Source organism: Triturus cristatus, chromosome 11 (assembly GCF_964204655.1).
Source record: "Triturus cristatus chromosome 11, aTriCri1.1, whole genome shotgun sequence".
Lineage (NCBI taxonomy): Eukaryota > Metazoa > Chordata > Amphibia > Caudata > Salamandridae > Triturus > Triturus cristatus.
The window spans coordinates 755,287,054-755,304,941 of NC_140594.1; the positions used below are offsets into that span (position 1 = coordinate 755,287,054).

The 17,888-nt window shown below is 42.9% G+C and overlaps 2 protein-coding genes across 12 annotated transcripts in view; one reads left to right on the forward strand and one right to left on the reverse strand.

The window, feature by feature from the left end:
* LOC146785406 (uncharacterized) overlaps positions 1–17,888 on the forward strand; it is a 2,064,968-nt gene that overhangs the window by 1,193,440 nt on the left and 853,640 nt on the right. The window contains exon 22 of the mRNA XM_085634420.1: positions 4,254–4,388. Coding sequence (XP_085490546.1) covers positions 4,254–4,388 — 135 coding nt within the window. The remainder of the gene's footprint in view (positions 1–4,253; positions 4,389–17,888) is intronic.
* LOC146785408 (uncharacterized) overlaps positions 1–17,888 on the reverse strand; it is a 787,621-nt gene that overhangs the window by 703,368 nt on the left and 66,365 nt on the right. For all 11 annotated transcript variants that reach the window (XR_014970639.1, XR_014970638.1, XR_014970636.1 and 8 more), the window contains one exon: positions 16,211–16,326. Coding sequence is in view for 4 of the 11 variants with exons in the window: in XM_085634425.1 (XP_085490551.1) it covers positions 16,211–16,323 (113 nt within the window). In the remaining 7 variants the exon portion in view is untranslated. The remainder of the gene's footprint in view (positions 1–16,210; positions 16,327–17,888) is intronic.

The following is a 17,888-nucleotide window of genomic DNA, read 5'->3' on the forward strand; positions in this document are numbered from 1 at the left end:
ACCTCAGATGCCACCATGCGACTACTCAACTAGGAGATATAAAATAGGTATTGTGCCAGATTTCTGTCAGTGGCAGGGAGCTCAGTTTATTTTTTTCCGCTTCTCCCTAGTTTGCCATAATTCACATGCTTTACTAAGGTTCTGATGTTTTCTTACTCTCTGTGATTGCTACTTCAGGATTTACTTGTGCCCTGCGGATTCAGCAGAATTTTCAATTCATTGTGGCGTCTGCTCATCTTCCTTGCAGCACAAAGTGAATCCATTCCACGCGGGGTCCCCTTACTTTAGGTGCAATTGGTTTTGAGGTAACCAATCGGCTCATCTGCTCCTATCTGGCTTGCCAAAATATTGCTTGAACATGAAAGACCTCAAAAAAACAAGAGACAAGAGGTGTTTATCAAAACAGGGCCGCCGGTAGAACAGTTACAGGCATAGGGTCTGAAGACTGTCTCAATTTACAATTTGTCTAACATAGACTTCTACACAGTTCATTGGATGCAATAAATGGTTCAGCCAGTCCCTTTTTAAAAGAAATGCGGTCCTCTGTGTTTGGAACCATAAATTAATGTTTTGAGTGAGGAATCTAGGTGGGCCTCAACCTTGCGTGGACAGAGTGTGGAGAGTAGTTAACGTGTCCAGATGTCCGGCATGTGATCACTGCGTGTACTGTGTGTGCTGTGTCCTTATTGGCTGAGTGTTCCTAACTATATGTGGCATCTGACTTTATGCTGTTTAGGAAACAAGTGCTCCCCTCCGGCCATAAGTGCTTTATTGGGAATATTTCCCTGGACCATTGTGGTGTCGCTGCACTTATCTGTGGGTTTGATCTGGCATTTCCTGTTCCCCCGTTTGTCTAACGCATACCTGCTACCCCACCTATGATCTGTCAATCCTTGACCTCGGGCCTGAGTCTTAGAGCATGCGTAGCTACATATTTGTAAGTCGGGTTGACGCGGAGTTCACAACGGGCGAAATTATCAACAAAGATGCAATTTAGTTTTTGTATGTGAATGTATCATTACTCACATTGACATCAACTTTTTCAATATAAGCAAGTTCTCCACATTTTCTGCTCTGCATCCCACCTTGTATCTGCATACGTACGCAATGCCTTTTTTATTCGTCACTGATCTCTCTTTTTTTCCGGCATGAGACCCACTCTCAAGTGGATCTAGGTTGTTGTTTCATCTCTTATAGAATTCTCCTCAAATTTTCAATGAATCTTAAATTAGATGTACCATAATGTGGAAATGCCAGTGCACCTTCTTTCTCAGTGATCTTGTGTCATTTTTCTAGCTAAATAAATGTGTGTAACACTCCATTTATTGCCATATAATGTCCTGCAGTGTCTTCGGGCGTGGCTTCTTTCTCCCCACCCCCCCCCAAGAGCTGTCTTAACATCTCCTCTAAACAAATCTCGTACAACTTTAAAACATTTATTTTGTATTACTATTTGTTCGTTTCAACACAAAAAATTATATTTTACTTAAAATCAAGTTCCAAATCATCAGCCAATAACATCACAGCACCTCGTGATGTAGACAGCCAATAACAGCATGGCTTTCCACCAACCGACCTATCCCGGGCCGGCACGCTGTGAAATCAGTCTCACTCCTCGCAGCAGCTTACCCTCCTTTACACTTTTCTTGAGCGCGCTCTTTTCAGCAATACGCTTGAAACTCCGATCAGTGCAGCTTTCCTCTGCGCAACAGATCCGCCACACTAATCTTGCCTCACTTTTACACAGAAGATAAACGTCCCTATCGCTATTGGGCTGTTGACGATGTCTAACGACAAACCCCACAAAACCCTCAGCAAGCAATTACAATACAGTGTTTTCTACACTTATTAATATCATTCCAGGATCTTAGGCCACGTCGGTCCCGATAAGAACTTCTCCACAAAAAGCACTACACTCACACAATCATCTAAAACATTATCACATCATATCATGCACTACATGCAAGACACCACACAATTGCCACAACCACCGGAAGATAAGTATAAGCCGTTTAAACGCAACCCTATTGATACTCACTCCTCTGCTGTTACAACTCGCTCTCGAACCAATCAACACATGGGCACTAGGTACTGAGATTAGGTCTGGACTATTCTAAAGTAACAGTTTTCTAACACCTCTACTTCAGGTACTAAACATCCTCGGTATGCTACCAACTGAGAACGCTCTGGGCAATTAAATCCAATTTAACTCTGGTCAATAGGCCTTTGTAGTAGCCTGAGAGGAAAAGGTCTTAAACACAATTCAAATCTTAAAATACAGTGTGATCTTTAGGAGCACATAATAAAAGTCTGAGTCAATAACTTGGAGTTAAAAGGTTTATTACAGACTCAAAGCCAGACTAATATAAATCAATCTCAAGAACATACTTTAAATGTAAAAAATTATCAACGAAAGTCCAAAGCAGCATACAATATGGGTCCTCAACCGCAAAGATCTTATAAGAATTTCAGTGGCAGCGGTACAAAAAAATAAGAAACGGGGTTTGATGACTAGACGAATGGTTTTGGTCCTTATCCCCATACAGGGAAAAAAATTTCAGCATCCTCTAAACTCTACACTAACCTAAGGAGAAGGGAAACCCAATTGACTAAAGGAAGCAAGAAATGTGTCAGCATCAGAACCTCTGTAGAAGTTCTATAGGTAAGGAGTCATGAATAGCATGTAGCCACACAATCAGAGATGACAAGAGTAGTCTGTACCTCTCCAGCTCTGAATGGAATCTGAATAACCCCCAAGTAGGTTTATTAATTCATATGCACAAAGAACATTCTCGAAATAGGAACTCCTACATATCACAGTACTTTTCCTGTTCCCAAGAAAGAACTTGGCGCCTTGAACACTACTCCCATATGACAGTCTCTGCTTCCAATGCATCCTAGGATTCCTCCCTTCGTCTGATAGTACTAACTGGTAACACTCCATTTTTTTCTTCATTAAAATCATTCTAACTTGCCAGTTCTTCCTTGTCTCACTATCTCTAAAAAACAATGTTCTTTTCACTAACTAATGAATGCCTTTGGTCTGCACCTACAGAGGAGAACGACATGCAGAAAAACAACTTTCATGTTAGTATATAATTGTCTTGACTGTAAACTTAAGGCCCCCAATTGTGCATACTTAACTGTTTTTATTTAAATGCCTACTAATTCTAAAGCCTATATATAATCCAATAAATTAAATCTTTAACAAAGGTATCAACTATATTATACTATACTCTTGTATGCAGCACAATAAACTAATTAATTTATTACTACCCAAAAGAAAACTGATCACAATTTATAAAGAAAGCATTGAACATACATGTGATTCACCCTCACTAATCCCTGGTGAATGCACTGCATTGAATGCATTTTAGCACATCACCTTACAATCTAAACCTATAGAAGAATAATATTCAGATGTCTCTGAAAAGGAAAACTCTTTAACACGCACACACATTTATGTCAAAACACACAATAAATGCACCTTCTATACCTTTAGTGCACTATATCTCATTGGTATTTTTACATCGCACAAGTACATAGGGCCAAATGTAAATAAATATATATATATCAATTTAGATTTAGTTTAGATATAGATTTAGATATATATATATATATATTCACTGAAAAAACCATAGGTTTCACACATGTTATAGTTAGCGGACATTTTACTGATAAAAAACCAATGAAATTGCCCCGTTATAGTTAGTGCTGGCAACTATAACTCACGCGACCGCAATCCTCTGTATAGTCTAAGCCCACTTTGCCCAGAGCTCCCGTATTTATACTACTTGGTGACGAAACAAATGCTTGAGAAATGAGTTTCAAAATTCCAGTACTTCAGCCAGTCAAGGGGAAGTGCATCTTCCTCTGTATTCCCAAGTTGCTGTGGACTTTCGGAACAATGTCCTGGGTCATACCTGTTCAAACTGGTTAATGTCAGGATGTGGATTGGCCTCAGATAGGGCCTAGCAGTGGGTCGCTGTTGCTAAGTGACAGCCATCAACACAAGAGAAGGAGGGATGAGTTTAATGAGAGCAGAGAATGTCTGCTCTGAACAAAAAGAGGGGATGGCAACCTACTCCCCTACTTAATAGGTAAAAGGAGGTCCTGAGAGGTTTTGTTGCATTTCCTAAGGTTGTGGAGTCTTCTTGATCCATGAGGGTTCAAATAATTCTCAATGCTGTTGGAGTTCCTGGTCTACCTCTAAATGAACTGTGATTTTTTTTCCATCTGTTTTGTATTTCTAGGCTTTGTTTATTAAAGAGACGGAGAAGAATCTGCTGTCAGAGAAACTGAACCAAGTCCAGCAGGAGCTTGCAAATGCAAACATGAAACTGGAACGGGTAAAACACGAGTGCTTGACCCGCCAGGAACAGGACAAGGTGAGCATCAAACCCACCTAATATTTATTGTAATACATCTAGTCCATCATCTGACAAACCACCTTCTGCTAACTGAAATTTGAACAAAATTACAATGCAGGGAACCGGAGGATTGTCCCCCATCCATCCTTATAATTTACAAGATTCAGACTTTAACATTTTGCTCCTGTTGTGTGTGGTAGGCTGGGCCTTTTCAGACACCACGATGGACCCAAAATCAGTTGGGTTGTGTGGTAAATATTTCATTACCGGTACTATTTTTTATGCGGTAAAGTCTAGTAAGAATAACTCAGTAAATATAAGAGGCAGAATCCGTGGTATTAGAGGTTCTAAAAGGCTTTATTCCTTGACAAAGGAAATACAATTCGAATTGCAGGCTTCTATTCCATCACCACGAAAGTTCAGGAAGGAAGGGCATACATTATTGACAGGTAATCAGTTTTATAGGAAATGCATTACAGTGAAACAGATGCAGGAGGCGTAACAGCTGATAATACAGATAAAATATGCATACGTAACTAAAAAGGCTGATATATAGGCGTAACTTAGATAACGTCATTATACATGATGTCACAAGTGGGTGGATCCATAAGAGAATCCTGCAATGTCAGCAGAAATATTTGGCAGAGATGCGCGCGCAGCCGCATGACGTGTGATTGACGTGCAACTAGAGGGTGAAGGGGACTTGACATTTAGCTCTACATGTGGAGACAGAAGTCTGGGGGGTCATGTCAACCTAATCCCAAATCATATCTAATATCCTATGTTTAAAGAACTGTGTTATCCAAAAGGAAAGGTCTCTAGGATAGAATCTATTCTATACTGGCTGTTAGTGCGTGTACAAGCGTCTAAGTGTCTACATGAGATGCGAGGGGGCAGGAATCTTCCATGGTAACAGGGGCTATGAATTACTTGCATAAGGACAGCGAGGCCTGGCCCTTAGCACGGTAGCTGGAGGAATGTTTACCTAAACTACTAGACAGGAATGCATCGGATGAGGAGCGGAGCAGATAATCTTGAAGGTGAAATACAGTTTTTGGCAGGCAACAGGCTGGATCAGGCACCGTTAGCCGCGCAGGGAGTAGGACAAAGTTCATGGATACAGATGCAGGCTCAGACTGGAGCTTTCAGAGGTAGAAGGCAGGAAAAGGCTTGATGACAGAATTCTGGGCCTACTCGCCTGAATCTGTAAAATGTGGAAAGTGAACCACATAAAGTCGGTGGCCTTTCATACTTAGGAATGGAATATCTGACCCATTCATGGCGAGTCTGAAAGAGGACATGTTGACGGTGGACGCACATATATTTGCGTCTTCAAAACTGGAACTGGAGGGAACATACATGTACTTATAGCATGCACATGGAGCCGTTGGGGTCTACGTTAGGGGACATAACTGATCACAAAATTCATATTTCCTCATTCCCTCCTTGTCCCCTACGGACCCTCAGGAGATATCGATCTTCATCAATCCATCGATCTGTTCATATAGCATCATTTGTTCTTCTTTCTTCTTCCGGGATTTTGAACGAAAACGTGAAATGTGGGATACACGACGTGGCACACAGACCACAAATCGCTGGCCCACATTGTAGACACAAGCAGCAACTGAATAGTATGAGAAAGCCAATACCTGGGAAGGATAGGATTCTCCATCCCCAGGCTGACAACACGCTCCAAAACCAACCGGACCAAGTCCAGGTGCCTGGACTCTGGTGTATCTGACTCACAATCTTATGGAGGCGAGTTATGGCTTTATATACTGACGGCGAATTTTCTGGTTTGAAATACAGCAACTTGATCCGATGACCCTACAAGCTCCGCCCCTATCGGCCAGGATGACGTCAAGGACAAGACGATTTTGAAGCACAACAATCCGCATAGCAGACTGCTCTTCTGTTAAATTGCCTAAGGCGGAAGTAGTCTCGTTCACTACTGCTTCAAGGGTTCTAGTTAATCTACGTATCAGCTTACTATTAGTGACTGTACCTATATAGGGAAAGAAACCTTTATTGAAATCTGTGTATTGCTCCCATGCCGTTTCAGTGTAATCGACAATTGGGAGATCTCTCTGCTGTCTATTGTGTACTAAATGGGTATTTCTATGATAATCAGGAGGAGCTAGGAAAACAGGTGGCAGAAGGAATGCTATGTAACAGGTACCATCCCAATCTAGAGGTAGACGTATATATGCGGTCTGGCCACATATGAAGTAGGAATGACGGGAAGCTCTAAATGTAGACTTGCCTTGATCACTGAATTTTATTACAGTGGTGCACTTACTATGGCCCATGTGTATGGAACCATTCTTTCTTACACATAATTCCCCTTTTACTGGGAATACTGACATGGCGGGCAAGAGTGGTGTAGCTTCAGATTCAACGTTCAGGATCATGAGGTTAAGTGTAAAATTACCTAATCCATATACTTCATTTTCTAGATCAGTTCCTGTTCTTTTGGGAAGTCCCTCCTTGTTAGGGTAGCAGACTTTAAGCAAAACTAGGTTCAGGTTTCCCCATACCCAGTTGTCTTGATAAACTGCGGAATTTGAATCTAGGGAATTAATCAAACTAAACCATGCTCCACAGGAGCCATTGTGTGTGAACGGATATGGAAAGAGGGGCAAAACTCCCTTATAGTTCTGATAGGGAGGGAGTCGGCCACATATCCAACAATTTGTGGCATTGCTGGTCTGATGGGAATGATGTAACATACTAATGAATGTGTTGTTGCGCAGCGCAAATCTATAGGACAACTCATGCGGAGGTAATTCGCTAAAAGAATGTTCTGCAGTTACATTGTAAGCACGCTTAAAAATAGGGTAATACATGTGCAATAGTATACTAGAAATGATGATCAGAAGACTTAGAAAAAACAAAATTAATAATGTGAGTGTGCAGTGACTACGAAGTGATTTACAATACGCATGCTTTTTAAGCTGCATCTGTTGATTTCTTTCTCTATTCCGGTCTAGAGGATACATGTCAGAGACAAATTCAACCGATTCACCTTGGAGAGGACTTAAACAATCAAATTGTCTGACTTGCTAGACCTTAACTTTAGTTTATAAAGTTCAGTGTTTGTTGGTTCAACCAAGGGGAGCTTTGAGTCTGTCTGTGAGGGAATGCAGGGCTGAGCGTTCACACTAGATGGTAGTCCATAAAATTTCTTGATATGACTTGAGTGCAACCACCCTTTACGTCCCTCGATCTTCACGGCTGTCCTTGTGGTTAGTAGAACCAATTTTGGCGAATTCCACCTAGGCTCCAGTTGGGTCTTCCGGTCGAAATTCCGGACCAGAACCAGGTCGCCTGGAACCACGTCATGGGGCTTCACCTCAGTGTTATCAGGAAAAGCTGCAGCTACCTGTGAACGACAAGATTGTAGTGCAGACATCAAGGAAGCCAGGTAATCTGTCAGCATATTACAGTCAACATCAGTGATTTTGCGAGGTATAGGCGTCCCCCACATATTTGGTGGTCTACCGAAGATCACCTCGTACGGGGATAGCCCTGTTCGAGAATGTGCTACCATTCTCATGTAAAAGAGCGCAACTGGTAAGGCTACTATCCAATCGACACCTTTTTCTCTACATATTTTGGACAATCTGATTTTCAGGGTTTGATTATGACGTTCCACGAGACCTGCTGCCTCGGGATGTCGGACACAATGGAATTTCCATTGGTAGCCTAACAAAAGGGAAACGTGTTTCATTAGTTCGGATGAGAATGGCTGGCCGTTATCTGAGTAGACAACACGTGGTAAACCGTACCGTGGGAAGAATTCTCGAACTAACTGTTTGGCAGTAGTCGGGGCAGTGTAATCTGAAACCGGGTAAGCTTCTGTCCAACGGGAAAGAGCACAGACAACTACGAGAACATATTTGAATCCTCGACATCGTTCCATCTGGATATAATCCATCTGGAGGACTTCAAAAGCATGATCAGGAGGTTGAAATCCACCCTGCTCTACGGGGATGCTTTTACCTGGATTGAACTGACAACATATCATACAGGTACGTACTTTCTGTTTAGCTGCGGCTCGTAAATGTTTGTTAAACCAGATGTGTTGGATGCTGTCTAGCATAGCTTTTTCTCCTAGGTGCGCTGGACTATGTATTGTGTTAATGATGACTTGAACCATAGAGTCGGGAAGAAACCATATAGATTTTTCCTTCGTCATCCATCCTTGATCCGTGTGGATCCCTCCTAATTCAGTCCATTTCTTTATTTCTTCTGGTGTAGCATGTGTCTGTATGTCAATTACATCAAGGGCGGGATCCTTAACTGTCATGCAATGTGTTGGTGTCGGAACTATTGTCTTTGTCGCGTCAGTTGTGTGAGTCTGATTCTGAGCAGTCTGTTTAGCTGTTCTGTCAGCTAGGTCATTACCCTGAGAGATGATATCGGTAACTTTTGTATGGGCTTTGCATTTCATAATCGATATTGCAGTAGGTAGATGAATCGCGTCTAATAGGGCTTGAATGAGGGGTCCGTGTTGGATGTGGGCACCGTGAGAAGTTAAATAACCTCTCTCTCGCCACAGTACGCCGAAGTCATGGACGACTCCGAATGCATAACGCGAATCTGTGTATATGTTGACTTTCTTATTTTTGGCTTGAATACAGGCTTGTGTCAGAGCGATGAGCTCTGCTGCTTGAGCTGACAAAGTGTTAATACAATTTGTTTCAATGACTTCAGTGTCTGTTGTGACTGCGTAAGCGGCCACTAACTCTCCTGTACTTATTCTCATACATGACCCATCTACATACAATGTCAAGTCTGGATCTGACAAAGGGATATCTGTCAAGTCTTGTCTGGGTTTCGTCGTGATAGTAATGACTTCAACACAATCATGTGCTAAGGGATCTGTTCCGCCTACTGGTAACAGTGTGGCAGGATTTAACGTATTACAACGTCTGATTTCTATGTGTGGCTGAAACAATGTCAATTCATAACCAGTGAGTCTCGCTATAGTCAAGTGTTGTGTTTGTGTGCGGTTCAAGAGAACCTCTACTGCGTGTGGTACTTGTACTGTCAATTGGTGTCCTAACACTATGGCATCGCTTTGTCTGATTGCTAAAGCTGTTGCTGCCACCGATTTCAGGCACGCAGGAAGAGCCTGAGCTACTGGATCTAATGTACTAGAGAAATAAGCACATGGTTTGTGTGATCCTGCTTGTTCCTGAGTGAGTACTGACAAGGCAGTACCGTCGCGTTCTGTAACAAAGAGTGTAAACTGTTTACTGTAACATGGTGTTGCTAAAACAGGTGCTTGGCATAAAGCTTTCTTTAAGCTTTCAAAGGCGTGTGTATGTTCTTGAGTCCAAGGGAGGACAGTCGATGTGGCTGCCTCCTGTGTTGTCAATTGGATGAGTGGTTTTGCTAGAAATGCATATTGAGGGATCCACTGCCTACAGTATGAAGTGAGGCCTATAAAAGCCCGCACCTCCTTTTGTGTCTTGGGTGGCGGCATGTTAGCAATTAACTGGATGCGATCAGGTGTAAGCTGCCTTCCCTCCTTGGACAGCGAGTGCCCAAGGTAAACAACTCGCTGGACACAGAATTGCAGCTTAGAAGGGGACACCTTGTGCCCCTTGTCGGCCAGAAATGTTAAAACCGTCAGTGACGCTTTTTCACATTCAGGTTCGCTTCGGGCGGTGATCAGCAGATCATCGACATATTGAAGCAAGGCAGTGTTAACTGGCATGTGGATACTGTCAAGTTCTCGTTTCAGTGCTTGGCTATAGATGCTGGGGCTTTCTGTAAATCCTTGAGGTGCGCGTGTGAATTTAAAACTTCGTCCATTTAAACTGAATCCGAACAGATATTGACTTTCCGGATCTATTGGGACGCTAAAGAAAGCATTCTTGAGATCAATTACAGTGAAGAACGTTGCTTCTGAGTCAATAGCTGTGAGTAATGAAGAGATATCTGGGACCACAGGGTATTGTGGTATAATACATTTATTTAGCTCGCGCAGATCAATAACTAATCGATATACTGGTGGTGCTTTTGGATCCGTTCTTTTAAGAATCGGAATTATCGGGGAATTACATACATTGGAGTCGGTTTCGACAACCACTCCTTGTGCAATGAGCTCGTCAATGATTTGCAGCAAAGCCACAACAGCATCTGGTGGTAACTTGTATTGTCGCATTCGTGGTAGTACTACTCCTGTTTTTAGTGTGACACGATATGGTGTAATGTTCATGCAACCAACATCAGTGGGGCCTTGTGCCCATAAATGTGTAGGTAAATTCTGCAGCCGGTGATCCATGTCCCTGGACACGTAGTGACCTTTAAAGTCACGTAAAAATAGTCGTACTCCCTCCGGAGAACAACATATTATGGCTCCTAGAGCTTTCAATGTTTTTATACCTAACAAGTTTTCTGGCCATGATTTAGTAAGCAATAAATCTGTAGTACGTGTCAATGGACCGACCGTAAGTGGAAGAGGTTGTGTTACGTCATTGATTATAGGTTTTCCTGAGAATCCAAGGGAAATATTCTGTGAGCCTGAGAGGGGTGCCCCTGGAACTTCACTGCGTCGTATAGTTGTTCTGCTTGCCCCTGTATCAAGTAAAAACTTTCTGTCTTCCCCTAATAGTTCACTATGTACATAAGGTCCCTCTTGGTCTACAGGAACCTCGATAAGGGGTAAGCCAACTTCCCTCTCTAGGCTATTTCATGTGTATCGCTGATAATCGGGATAATCTGCTTGTGCATACTGATACATCTGTTGTGTCGTTGCTTGTGTTGCAGCAATAGGCTGCGCTTGTGGTGGTGCTACGGTCTGTTGTGGAGCTGCCTGTTGCGGAGCTAGTTGTTGCGGAGCTGACCTAAGTTGTACATGCTGAGGGATTTGTTGTTGATTCTGATCCTGTCTAGGTGGACGTGGTCTTTCCTGGGTTCTACCTGTGGCAATATTATGTTTCAGGACTGGACAATCGTGTATATAATGACCTTGTTGTTTACAATAGTTACATGTCCCTTTCGTTGGACCTGTGGAATCACCCTTTTGATGACCATCGGCTGGAACTGACTGGGCAACAAGCATTTTCATTTTTGTATCTTTCATACGTCTTTGTTCATGTTCTTGTTCTTCTCTAATTCTATTGTGGTGATATTGTAACATCTGTAACATCTGTGATGGGGTATTACCTTGCCAGGTACTTTCGAATTTCAATACTCTATTCTTGACTTGCAGCAGAGAATTTTCAACTAATTTTGTCACAAACAGATGCGGATATGACTCACTACTGGCTTTTATGCCACTATTTATACCAAAACATTTTTCAAATCGGGAATAGAAATCACTAGTGTCTTCATCTTGCTTTTGTTTACAGGCTGAGATTGCACCCCAGTCTTCCTTTTTCGTAGTTAATAAACGTGGCAGTACCTGCACTAGTAATCCTGGTAGTGCTGTAGTCTTTTCCCCAAGCCCTGCTCCTGCAGCTCGGGCCCTTTCTTCGTTTTCTAATGCTGTCCAATCTATCTTTTGGTCTCCCACCTCCCATTCCTTTTCTTTGAGTTTCTCATAAACACCGGCGGGTAATAGGACTTTTAATATTTTCATAATGTCGGGGTAGGTATACTCTCCCATGAGTAACATGTCTTTTATCTCACGGTGGAAACCTGCTGGATCCTTGTCATGGCTGGGTACTACTTTCTTCATTTCTAATAATTCCATTTTAGTTATAGGCGTGTACACAAACACGCGTGTAAAGTTATTACCTTCACCTCTGATTGGGTGTACTTCGCGTAACGGATTCTGTCTATCTATGTGATACATTTTTCTTCCCATAATGGGAACTGAAACGTGTTCTGGGCATACGAAAGTTAAATATTGGTTTCGAAATTCTAGAATTTCTTTAATCAAATCAGTACCTGACCCTCTCCATTTATTCGTGAGTAGTTCTGTCAATATGTCAGGTAAGGGTCCTGGATCGGAGTGTTGGCTTTTATATAATATAAGGAGGTGTTGAATCATGTATATACTAGCTAAACACTGTTCGTATGGGTCAAGATTCAGAAACGTGTGTGCAAGTACATCATCATTGTATTCGCTGGGACTGTCAGCCCATTGTACTGCTGACCTGGCTAATTCTTGTTCGTCCATGGAATCGAGCATGTGGTACCCCCTTCGATCTCGGAGTAATTTATCAGCGGCTTGGAATAGGTGTTCAGGGGATCTTGTATTTAACATAGGGTTTGGAAAATGTCTATTACATTCTGGACGTATCGGACGTATCGAATCATTAAAGCCTCTAGTATTATTATGGGGTCTTCCTCTACCTACATAAGCTATCGTGTCTAATTGTTCTGATTCTTGCTCCTCCTCTTCCTCTGATTCAACTCTGTCTGCTTCTCGTCTTTCTTTATGTATCCGTTCTACTTCCTTGCGGATCTTTCGGTACATGGCGATTATACACGCCTGTCTATCATGTTTCTCTTCTGATATGTTCTGACCCCATTTGGCAAGTTTTTGCATGGTATCATGATCTGCCCCAGGCCTGTCCTGATTCCTAATTACGCAATTTATGAAAAAACGGAGTAGTTGTCTTTGTACATCCACTTTCTGGTACTCCATAGCTTCGTTAATACTCTCTGGACCTCGCCCTGTTTGGACAAAGCGATATATATCGTCTAGGTGTTCAACCATTCCTGGTATCGTCATTAAATACAATGTAGCTCGTCGTATACGTAATGATGATATTAGTAATTTGTCCTGTTTACCTGGCACTGGATCGTATCTACAATCCACAAGCTGTTCTTTAAACATGTCGGATGTCGCTAGTTGGGGTGTACGTTGGAGTGCTAAATCTCTAAGGGTCTGTTTATTTCGCGGCGGTGTGGCAAACATGTCTGTCGTACCTCCTGTAGCACCATCTGAGGTGCTGGGCAAGAAAGGATTCGTTGGACGTAAAATGGAAATTGTAGATGCGGGAAAGACAGTGGAAACGGACGGACCTGTTGGGACTTGCGTAGGAGTTTGTTGTTGCGGGGGTATAGACAAATGCTCTTGGTGTTGAACACCATCGGCAAGCGGTGTGTGTGGTATGGCATTAGCATACTCGGGAGCTACGTCATCTAAATAGGAGGAAAGAAAAACGTCCTTTGCTGTTTTGGGATGTGTTTTGGGATGTGCTTTTATCGGGAGCAGTGGAGGAGTCAAGTCTTTTGGTATTTCCGGGGTAGCCTTAGGTAACCCTTCGGCCAGAAGAGGATACATACCATTCATAAGAGTGTTTCTTTGTCTATCTACTTGTTCTGATTTTACTCGGGTATCTTCCTCGAGTAATAGATTTTCTCGGGTTTTATTTGAATTCTCTCTACCTTTCTCTTCCTGTCTGAGCGCTTTTTCTGTACGTCTATGTGATTCCTTACGCCATAATTCAATGGCATCTTTCTGTGACTGTCTGGCTTTCTTTTTCCATAATTCTTCTTCTACTCTCATGATGCAATCGGCATCCCAGGTCCCCGCTGCGGGCCATCTCTGATTTTCTGGCAAATCCTTGGTGTAGTCCACCCATAAATCAAGAAATAAGACGGCATCTAGGCCATGCTTATGATACATAAAGTACCCTGGAGTGTCCCTAGGTGGGATGGGAACAGCTTCTTCGAGTACCCCTTTTCTAGTTTTGATCTGTCTTAATTTCGAAAAGAGCGGCATTTTTAGATGGTTGCTAGAACACACTTTATACAATAAACACAATAATGAACAGTCGTTCACACCACAATATATAGAACGTATTAAAACATTTAACACTTAACAGTTTTTACGAACGATGATAACTAATAGAAAACTAGTTAATGACATAATACTGACACTAAATAATATTGATTTATATGCAAGACATACTAGATATACTGCTAAACAGTACAGATACACTGCTGAAACAGTGCAGACCGGATTTGTGTACCCAAACCCGTCTTGACCGGCACAGACTATGTGCACGTTAAATGCCTCCCCGGTAATGGTACTCACCGGGTAGCTCGGAGCGGAACTGAAACTGGACCGGACTGGACTCGACTCGACTGGACTCGGAACTTCGGAACCTGGTGGGCCTCTGTATACCTCGGATCTTGCTCTCTCAGCTAGGCTCTGGTCGGGATACTTCGCACTTCTCACCGCCTCGTCTGGGTGTTGATCGCAGCCTCAGTCGCCTCCGCTTGGCCGGAGGGAGATACAGGAAATCCTGCAGGTACGCGTTTTTGTCCGTTCAGCTGTGGCAGGAGACCGGGCCTGCAACGCACCTCCGGCGCGTGAGATGAGAAAGTGTCCCTATTCGGGCGCCAATTTATGTGGTAAATATTTCATTACCGGTACTATTTTTTATGCGGTAAAGTCTAGTAAGAATAACTCAGTAAATATAAGAGGCAGAATCCGTGGTATTAGAGGTTCTAAAAGGCTTTATTCCTTGACAAAGGAAATACAATTCGAATTGCAGGCTTCTATTCCATCACCACGAAAGTTCAGGAAGGAAGGGCATACATTATTGACAGGTAATCAGTTTTATAGGAAATGCATTACAGTGAAACAGATGCAGGAGGCGTAACAGCTGATAATACAGATAAAATATGCATACGTAACTAAAAAGGCTGATATATAGGCGTAACTTAGATAACGTCATTATACATGATGTCACAAGTGGGTGGATCCATAAGAGAATCCTGCAATGTCAGCAGAAATATTTGGCAGAGATGCGCGCGCAGCCGCATGACGTGTGATTGACGTGCAACTAGAGGGTGAAGGGGACTTGACATTTAGCTCTACATGTGGAGACAGAAGTCTGGGGGGTCATGTCAACCTAATCCCAAATCATATCTAATATCCTATGTTTAAAGAACTGTGTTATCCAAAAGGAAAGGTCTCTAGGATAGAATCTATTCTATACTGGCTGTTAGTGCGTGTACAAGCGTCTAAGTGTCTACATGAGATGCGAGGGGGCAGGAATCTTCCATGGTAACAGGGGCTATGAATTACTTGCATAAGGACAGCGAGGCCTGGCCCTTAGCACGGTAGCTGGAGGAATGTTTACCTAAACTACTAGACAGGAATGCATCGGATGAGGAGCGGAGCAGATAATCTTGAAGGTGAAATACAGTTTTTGGCAGGCAAAAGGCTGGATCAGGCACCGTTAGCCGCGCAGGGAGTAGGACAAAGTTCATGGATACAGATGCAGGCTCAGACTGGAGCTTTCAGAGGTAGAAGGCAGGAAAAGGCTTGATGACAGAATTCTGGGCCTACTCGCCTGAATCTGTAAAATGTGGAAAGTGAACCACATAAAGTCGGTGGCCTTTCATACTTAGGAATGGAATATCTGACCCATTCATGGCGAGTCTGAAAGAGGACATGTTGACGGTGGACGCACATATATTTGCGTCTTCAAAACTGGAACTGGAGGGAACATACATGTACTTATAGCATGCACATGGAGCCGTTGGGGGTCTACGTTAGGGGACATAACTGATCACAAAATTCATATTTCCTCAGTTGGCTGAAACACCAAAACACTCAAAACAAAGTTGCAATGAATGGGGCCAGAAAACTCAGTTTGTTTTTACACTGTACATGCAGTGACTATTAAAAAAAAAAGGTGTTACAAATAAGCAACCTTTTATAATACTGTTCTCTGCTAACAAATGCGGTATCCAATCAAAAACATTTACCAAAGAGAACAACAGTATTTGTGTGCAGTGAGCAAATTCCTTTCATTGTAAACGTATTACTTTTTCAGTGTTTGCTTTTGGTGCATGATTGATACCACAACAAGGACTGCAATGATTTGAGAGCTTGGGTACAGTGTAATCCTTCTCACCTGTTAAATGCATTTATTTCTTGATACACTGCTAGCATTCTTAGAGCTGGAACACACGTGGGCTCTGTTAAGGTGTGAGATTTGACTTTCAGGACTGCCAACACCACAGCCATCACCTGGAAAAAAAGTGAAAGCTGTATAAACTTTACATGCTACACGTTGATAATGTTGGTTATGGTGCTTCAAATGTTTTCACCAACAAGCCACAACCCCACAGCCACCCTAAGTGCTCTTTGTGAGAAGTTGGCCTGGTATATGCTGTCCACTAAAGTGGGCACCTTGCACCAGTCCAAACGGCCCTTATTGATGATTAGGTTAAAGACCACCTTTATTGAAAGCTATCCTAGTGGTAGCTATGGAGAGCAACCTTCAGGCGAAGTCTCGAAGGAATGTAAAGCAGCTTGTTTTACCGGATCATAATCTCCTGAATGACCAAATGAAAGGAAAACCATACAAGGAATATATCAAATATATGTATTTATTACTAAACACTCTCTACTAACCTCTTTATGAGATTAGAGCACAAATCACACAATATTAAATCACTAGCACAACAGTAAATAGCACAATACACAGCGGGCTCCAGGGGGAGACCGAACCATATACTAAGAAAGTGGTACAACAACCCCAACTTGACTAAACACAGTGCCTATAGCACGTAGAATCACTGGGACCCCAAGGAACCACCCAAGGTAGTGACACAGGGGACCCACGGAGGATGGGTGCAGTGTGTGAACACAGGTGCGAGCTCTGTACAACTCTATGGGAAAGTCTGCGTCCGGCGATGTTTGATTCTTTCCGCCTATGGCGAAAGGAAGCCAAACAGAAGGAAATTAAGCTAGCGAAAAGGAATAAGAGAGAAAGAGGTATGTCAATGATGCAAGCAGCTGTGCAATTTAAAGATAATGAGGAGGAACAAATGAATGAGCAGTTACATAGACAGCGCAAACTAGGGATCGATAAATGTTACCCTGTTTTGTCACCCCTTGTGCAAGATGAAACAAAAGAGAAAGAGAAGGATTCCCTAATGTCCCATTTGCTAAGTTCACAACCCCCGTATGCGCAAAATGCCACAGCGCCTCCACAGCTCGTGAATGTGCAGCCTCCAGTTAATGTGCCGCAAGCCTTCCCACAGCCGCCAGCTCCTCCTCAGCTGGCTCCTATCCCTGCAGTGCAGCCCTCTCAAGGGCCGCCAGTTTTGTTACCTGTTGCCCCTGCGCTTCCTGCGACTTTGCCTAGTACGTCAGCTGTCTCCCCTGGCGCTCTTTCTTACACTACCCAGGTACCTGTATCTGAATCCGCGTTTCTTCCCTCTGTCTATCCCCCCGTTTTCGCCTCAACTTCTCCTTCAGCATGACAACGTCTAGCTAATGTAGTTACTAGTTTAATGTCGCCTCTCTTTGGGTCATCTAGTGTGACCCCTGGTTTACAACGTAAGCAATTGCGTAGTCAGCTGCCTGGTCCTGACGAGAAAGAGGTGTTAGATCATCTGGCGCGTAGGTGGATTGGTTTCCCTTCACTCTATAATGTGGAATCAGTTGTTAACGTTTTTAACCAATGGGATGCCCCAAAACAGAGGTATGTCTTTGACAAAATGTGTGAATTCCTCTGTGAGGAATTGGAGGATCATGGTTCAAACCCAAATCCGCAGGAGTTGTGTCGAGTGCGGTTTGATTTT